This window comes from Theobroma umbraticum, unplaced genomic scaffold, assembly GCF_002168275.2.
Source record: "Theobroma umbraticum cultivar Fairchild unplaced genomic scaffold, ASM216827v3 scaffold_30.0, whole genome shotgun sequence".
Lineage (NCBI taxonomy): Eukaryota > Viridiplantae > Streptophyta > Magnoliopsida > Malvales > Malvaceae > Theobroma > Theobroma umbraticum.
This window is the reverse complement of record NW_018397254.1, coordinates 8,714,380-8,722,715: the sequence shown is the minus strand read 5'-3', so window position 1 is coordinate 8,722,715 and position 8,336 is coordinate 8,714,380. Positions and strand designations below refer to the sequence as shown.

Genomic DNA, 8,336 nt, shown 5'->3' with positions numbered 1-8,336 from the left:
ACAGGTGGAAAACTGCTCATCGGCATTTCATCCCCAATATCTACATCTTCCTCGCCTGCATCCCCTTTCTTGGGCTTCTTCATCTCCATTGCAACCTCAGTCTTCTCCACAGTTACCTCGTCCTGCTTTTTCCATCATTTTCCAATCAGTACAAATATAAATTCATCAAATTGATACAATTAAAGCATTAAGATTATCAATTAGACATCAAGCAATCACAATGTGCTTACCCTATTGCTGTCATTAGACACCACATTGTTTGCCATCAACGCTTGCCGCTTAATCTTGCTGACCATCTTCTTGTAATTTGTAACAAACCGATCCAACTCCCACAACGTCTCTGTATCCATTGCCTCTATATCGAGTTCAATCTCGTCCCCATCCTGCCTCAAATGCCCATTCCTCTTCCTTATAATCTGAACCACATTATCCATCTTCTCCTGTGGCAAGCTCTGCAATCCAATACCCAACTTTTGCTTCTCCTCGATACTCATTTCCCTCTTGTTTGGATCTTTTGCCTTTGGCTTCGGCTGCTTCAATGGCTTCACTGGCGGTGCCCTTACAGGTGAAGCCACCCTTGCCGGCACCTGCATCTGCAACTGAGGCGGTGGTGCATTTGGGTTTGAAACAAAGCCAGAAACCGCTCCAATTTTATCAGATCTTGCCACAATATTAACCGAATCATCCCTATCAATATTCCTCTCCCCATCTCTTTCCCTATCTTTCTTCATCCTATCAGCTTCGCCATGATCCCAAGAACTCGCCTGCAATTCTTCCTCATAATAAACCCTTTCTTGTGGCTCTTCTTGCTCCTCCAATTTCAAACTCAGCGGCCGGAACAACTCCTCGAATCTAGCAAGCAACTGCTCAGCCAGCAAATAAACCTCATGCCCTTTAGGGTTATACAGCATCGCGTTATTGAAGGTCAGCCTTACATCAGCAGCAAAATCCAACGGAGACCCATAAAAATTCTTGGCCATCCTCGATTTAACAGTGCCCAGATCCATCGGATTCTTGATTATATCATAATAATCATGAAGACCCATCCCAACGACATCGACCGGCGAATTGAAGATGTACCCATGCTTCTGCTTCATCAATTTGTTCAAAATTTGGGAACAGTTTTTCATCAAATGAGTCGTCGATGCTTTTCCATTTTCTTGAGGGTTCAATCTCTTCAATTCTTTGCTGAAATTTGGGGGCAAGGGCCGTTTGTTGCCGGAAATGTTTTTTTTGGGTACGGGTTTCTTGACGGAGCTGGATCTAACGTGAAAATCATTCGACTCAATTCGATTCTTCAATTCACGAATCTGCTCCAACTCGGCAACCAACCGATTCTTCAGATCAATCAACTCCTTCCTCGAATACGAGCTGACGCTGAAGCTGACGTAAGACGCCGAGCTGAAATCGTTTAGCTTTCGATTAATCGACGATGCGTCGTCAGAAGCTGCGGATTGGGTCACGGCAGGGGAATCATCGACGACGTGGCCAGCAACGTCGTCAGGCGGCGGCAAGTGCTGGTGGAATTGACGTTTCTTGTTGAATTTAGGGTTGGGGTTAGGTTTTGCTGCTGTGAAGGGAACTTTGCCCATGAATTTAGCGACACTGCTCTTCGGCTGCGGTGGCCAATTTGACTCACTTCGATTCGCTAACACGGCCGATGCCATTAAATTATCGGGAGCCGGCAGGGTTCCGGCAAGGGTTTCCCGATTCGGATTGACAAATTAAAACCATGAACGAGATAAAGCGTGGGTTCCACGCGCCACCTCAGAAGCCCGCACGCGCCGCGTCCACCAATGTAGCCAGGAATTTAAGACAGGAAAAACCTAAAAATTATTTTCTTTCAAAAAATTTCATACGTGAAGACTAGGGTTTGGGATCTAACCCTTGATGAGCGAGGAACAAGAGAAGGCTAGGCTCGCTTCTTAAAGGCGATGAGATCTGCCCGATGGAGTTTCGGGCAGTATTTTGACCGTTAGATGGAGTCCCCTTCTTGATCGAAGGGTTGTCTGGCATTTGGGGATGACCAGAAGGCGGGACAGGTGATCTGGCATGGACGGTTGAGATGGGGAAGTTGGGACACGTGTGTAGCGGAAAGACCGTCGATCTGGATCGTAATTTGGGTTTAGGTTTGGGGTGAATTTGGGGTGCATGTGGCGTGAATTTAGGGTTTTTATGGGGGTGCGGCCCACCGGATGATGACGTGGAGGGAAAGCCAACTGGGTGGTCCGGCTTAAGCCGGAAGCCACACGGCAAGTGTGTGGGAGCGTGTCAAACACAAAGGGTAATATCGTAAATTAAAACAAATGATTGGTTTGATAAAGCAAATTACTAAGTCACCCTCACTTGCCTCAAAAATATCATCATCGTGTTACAATTATTCCCTTTCGGGTTTCGGGTGTTCAACTGTTTATTATCCATAATAATTTTAATTATGGAAACAATTAGTAATAACTAATGTCGTTATCAGTGGATAATCCTCCCATGGTGAAACTAGTTTTGACCATGGGTGTCTAATACGAACTCCTGCTTCAAATTTCCGAAAATCTAACCAAATTTTTCTGCAAAAAATCAATTAAATTGTTTTTAATTAGTTAGCTTCTTTCTAGAACCTCCATCATTCACCAACTCTCCATTCTATCTATAATAAAATCCTACAAAATCATTTCTTCACATTGATTCTAGTCATTTTTTACTCTAATCTTTTTTTCTTTCTTTTTCTTCAGGATGTTGATGATATTAAGTTTTTGGAGTTTGTTGTAGTACGATGTACCCTTTTGTTGAATAGCAGAAATTATTTAGTAGCAACTCAGATATGTCATGTCATTAGATGTCTAGGAGGTAAACAATAGAAATTGTCACAGAAAAGGAAAACATTTAGTAGGCCATCTTCTTTACGTGTTAGTACCAAAACCTATAAACACTATTCGTTGTTTAATTTAATACTTCTGTTTCTTTTCAATACCAATTTATATTATAACATATATTCAGGTTTGAGATTTACGGTAAAATTTTAATAAATTAATAATTTTTATTAATCTCAATTTGAAATTAACGTAATAAATTAATAATTTATTAAATTTATAAAATAATACATTTTAAAAAAACACATAAGTATCACTTGATATATAAATTAATATTACTTTTATAAATTATGACTACAATATTACTCGTTTTTTTTTTAAATTGATATTTCATTAGATTTCATCTCTAATTTTCCTTAATGCATTGAAAAGCTGTAGTATCTCATATTACAAGAGAAAATTAACAATGTGATTGTTACTTTAAATGTGTCTTGATCATATTTGATATTGTTGCTTGGCGCACTTGCAAGTTAAATTTTTTCAACATTTACTATTATAATTGTTTTTTAGTATAATTTAGATTTTTTATATTATACTCATATAATACTTTACATATTTCATTTATCATTGTTGATTTCTTTACATCTAAAAAAGTTATTGTGTTTAGTTTTATCTTTTGTGATATTATATATATTTTTTATATATGTTTCTGCTTGACTTAATGTTTGTGAAGTATATTAATTAAGTATATATCGAATGTAATTTTAATTTATTACAAAAATAAATAGATTCATAACTTCTATTTAATAAGACTAATTATGTTCATGAACTTGTTTTAGTTAAACAAGTATATAGAATAATGATAATTCGTAATTCAGTAATTAGGTAATATTCGTATAATTACAATGCATAATACAAATATTAAGTTCGAAGTTTTGAAAAAAAAAGTTAAAGAATACATCGATAAATTATTATTATTTAATTAATTAATAAATTTTCATGATCCTAAAGGTATTAATTTATAGAAGTTTTACTATATTTAAATCCCAACTAATAATAGTAAAGAGTAAAAAAAATAAATTGACTTAAATACAAAAAGTCTCTAACGAGTCCTCATCTTTTTACTACAATTAATTAAATTATTAAATATTTATTTACACTTAAGTAAATTTTTTACGTGGACAAAAAATTACAACTTCCATTAGCTAAATATCAATGTGGATTTTTTTTTTGGCACATGACAATGATGGCATAAAAAAATTACCCATGCACTAGAAAATTTAAGAATGTTTACTTTTTATTTTTTTTCTATTCTCCTTCACTAATTTTTTTTCACATGATAACATTTAAACCCCATTACTAAAGAGGGTTAATGGCATCAATATGTTTCCATCCACAAAAGGGCTTAATTTGATATAAATAATTATAAGAAGAATTACTTAATCAGAATAAAAAACAAAAAATCAAATGATAAATTTAGTTAAGTTCCAAAACTTTTTTATATTCAACTAAAATACATATCAGGCGAAAAACTTACGATTAGGTTTCAAAGTTTAAATTCACATCAAGTAGATTTGTTTGAATTCATATTAATGCAAATGTACATTGTTTCTGTTATTAAGGCATCTTATAAATACAACATGCATGTAATGAAAAAGACAATAACATTGATTACACTAATTAATTCAATTACTGCAAATTTTTTGTTGGTTATATAAAAATTTATAATAATAATAAAAAATTTGGTTACAGGTACTTATAAGTTAAGAAATAAATTTTCATTTAACATAATTTTTGCGCCAAATTCATGATTAATACAAGATAATACATTAATCATAATATTTTATTTGTAAATATCATCTTAATTAATGTATACATGCATAGATTCTGGCATTCTTGAGCTTCTGATGCAAGGGACTCTTGTTTCTTGAATTTGTTTCGAAGCTTGCCTTTTATTGCTAAGTGAAGAGTCAATTTTAACATTATTTTAATTTTCTTATTTTGTAGTAAGTAGGAAAGGAAGTCCCAGATTTAATAAATAAATAAATAATAGTTGTTATAGCTTTAATTCTTTAACTTTTAAGACTAAATGCCTAAATTAGGACTAAATATTTAGGTATTTTTTCAATTAAAGGTTAAACATTTTAATTGTAACAATTAAAAGATAAATATTTTTTATTTCTTACAATTAAGGGTTAAGTTGACAGGTAGATGAGGCATATATCACACATAAAAGAAAATCGCGTGAGCTAATGACATAACAACCATTTTCATTATATGTTAACTTATTAATCATTTGTGTGGAGTGCTGCTAATGTTTTGTATGAAGTATTGATATATCAAGATTTGCATGATCTTTTGGTGTCTGTGAACTTTTCTTCAGAATATGCAAACATGTGAAAAGCTAAGTTTATATAATGTGTTGTTAAACGCCGTGGTTGAAAAAGTTGTTCTACTGCATGTCCAAAAACATGATATTGTTACATATCATTTTTTAAATTTTTGTTACATAACATGTTAGGAAATGTTATTGTTACATTTTGTGAAAAAAATATTGTTAAAATAATGTTAAAAACTATAGTATTACACGTTATGTTTTAAAATTTAATTATTACATACTATGTTAAAAATAATTATTACATGTCATGTTAAAAATATAATTATTATACGTCATATTGAAAATTTAGTTGTTACACGCTATATTGAAAAAATATAGTTGTTACACGCTATGTTGAAAAAATATAATTGTTACACACCATGTTAAAAATTAGTTATTGTACGTCATGTTGAAAATCTAGTTGTTACATACCATGTTGAAAAATTTAGTTGTTGCAAGCTATGATGAAAAAGTTGTTACACACTACACCATAATTTAAATCATTTTAACTTGATAGAAAAAACTTTTTGACAAAATTACTCTTTCGTATCACACGATAAATCAACATCCACGTCATGCACATGTCTTACATGCTTCAGACACCTTTTACCTTAGCTTTTACTTGTAACGAATTGAAAATATTTGGCCTTTAGTTGTTATAATTCAAATATTTGATCTTAAATTGACAAAAACTCAAAAATTTTAACCCCAAATTGAGCATTTAGTCAAATTTTAACTACAAGTGGCGTACTTTTTTTTTTGGCATGCTTCATTTGTGTTTCTTCATGTACTAACAATGTAAGACACTTTATATTTTAATTTTGTTGAGGTAAAAATAAGGGCGGAGCTAGCTAATTTTGTTGAGTGGGTTAAAAATTTTTAAAACTAATAAGTTGAACTTAATTAACAATTAAAAGATTTATGATAAAAAATAATTTTATATAATTTTTAAATCAAAATGAGTAATAAAAAAAAACTTATAATAGTTTTTTAAGAAAATTATGTTCAACGATCTTTCTTGGATTCAAATTTATCAATTATTGACTATGTACTGAAAAGACTAATAATATCTTTTTAAATATAAATAATTAAATTATCTACAAGAAATTGATTATCCATTTTGTTCTAAAGTTTTATTTTCACAATTTCCATTGCTGAAAAGGCTATCTTTGTAATTGATGCATAAATCGGAAGCGTCAAAACAAGGCCAATTAATCTATTAATTATGATTAATAAAAAAATTATATATTGATAAAATTTTAAGCAACAGTCAATAGCGCAATATTACAACTTATATTTGAAAATTACATAATAATTTTTTAATTTTTAAAGATTAAAATCATAAAAAATAAAATTCACATAACAGGAAAAAATGAATATGGTAAGTAGAAGATAGAATCCATATAACAAAAAAGAAAGAAAAAATAATACGGTTGATAGTTTGTAGAAATTTGGAGGAAAAAATCTATAGAAGCTTAGAGCATATGAGCAAATAAAAAATAAATAAATAAAATAATAATAATATAAATAGAAAGAAGAAGATATGAGAAAACTTTATCTCATCTTAATTTCACATAATGGTAGTGAGTGTATTTCTTTATCCAAGCTAATAAGCTCATAAATATCTTTCTAAAAATAAAGTGTGTTTTAGTGATGAGTTACAAAGAAGAAAGTATAATAAAAATAAAAAGAAAAGAAAAGAAAGAGAAAATGAAAAAGAGAAAAAGAGAAAGAAGTGTGAAAAATCTTAAAAATTAGAATAAAGTTAAGTGGGGCTTATGGAGTTATTTTATTAATGTTAAATACCTAAATAAGCCTCTGAATTATATCAAAAAAATTAATTCAGCCTTTATCCTTTTATTATATTCAAATAAGTTCTTGAACTTTTATTTCAGATCAAACAAACCCCTCTTCCTAACCATTGATTAACTTTCACTAGTCAACGATACATGAGGCCTTGTCATCTACCACGCAACAGATGATATGACATTAAATATTATTTATTAGGATTTATGTGCTTTCTTTTTCACCTATTTACTCAATTATGATCAATAGTATTTAATGCTACGTTATTTGCCATGTAACAGATGACATAATATAAAAGTACCACGTGTATTGTTGATTAATGAAAGTTAGTCAATGGTTAAGGAAAGTAGCTTATTTGACTCAAAATAAAAGTTCAAGAACTTATTTGAATATAATAAAAGGATAGGAGCTGAATTGATTTTTATAACATAGTTCAGGGATTTATTTGGATTTTTAGCCTTTTATTTTTTTTATATAATTGTGGGATGGAGAATTTGAATCCTACTTTTTAAGTAGAAAGATCATGCTCGCTAATGAATCAAATGCTTGAGTGTGGAGTAATTTTATTATTTTTTATTTATATTAATTATTAAATAAAAAAATAATTTTGAAGACAAATTAAAAGAAAAATATATAATAAATAAAAGATTTTAAAATTTTTGTGCTACCATCCACCCCTAAGTCAAAATATACTAGAGATAATTAGGAGTTCAAAACAGTTAGTTCAATTATTCAGTTAACGAATTTTTATAATTGAAATAATTGAATATTGTTTAAAATTAATGAAATTGATTGATAATTAAGTATTATTTAATTAATTGCATCAGATTGATAAATTGGGTTGGGTAATGAATTAATCAAAAATTTTGAACTTGTAAGCCTTAATACACTCAAGCACAATTTATTTAAATTTATTTTCCAAGTTAATTTCAAAAATAATAATATTAAATTATGAAATCTTAACAATACTGTAAGGTTGTGTTTGGTATATTGTTGGGAACATGATTGCTGAGAATGTGATTATTAGGTATACGATTACTGAGAATATAATTTTACAGCTTTTGGTATAATAAGGGAAAGTAATGATTACAAGAAATACGATTGTTGAGAATATTACACTTTGTTTGGTTTGTACGTATTTTATTGAGAATGTAATGTAAATTGACAAAATTATCCTTAAGTATAAAAAACATATAAGTTAAATAAATTTTTAATTTTTAATATAAAATTTTACATTTCAAATTTATGCAATTAAAATAATAAATAATAACATTAAAAAAACATAATATGTTTATATTAATTATTTAAATATTAAATATATAAAAATATTAAATATTTATTTTCACCTT

General features: G+C 29.9%; 1 protein-coding gene across 2 annotated transcripts in view; it reads right to left on the bottom strand.

Annotated features, from left to right (window-relative positions):
* Positions 1 to 1,907, bottom strand: part of LOC110424623 (transcription factor GTE7-like) — a 3,520-nt gene extending 1,613 nt beyond the window's left edge. For both annotated transcript variants that reach the window (XR_016350754.1, XM_021439243.1), the window contains exons 1-2: positions 231 to 1,907; positions 1 to 122 (exon numbers count right to left, since the gene is read on the bottom strand). The exon at positions 1 to 122 is cut by the window's left edge and continues 83 nt beyond it. Coding sequence is in view for 1 of the 2 variants with exons in the window: in XM_021439243.1 (XP_021294918.1) it covers positions 1 to 122; positions 231 to 1,667 (1,559 nt within the window). In the remaining variant the exon portion in view is untranslated. The remainder of the gene's footprint in view (positions 123 to 230) is intronic.
* Positions 1,908 to 8,336: the final 6,429 nt, after the last annotated feature.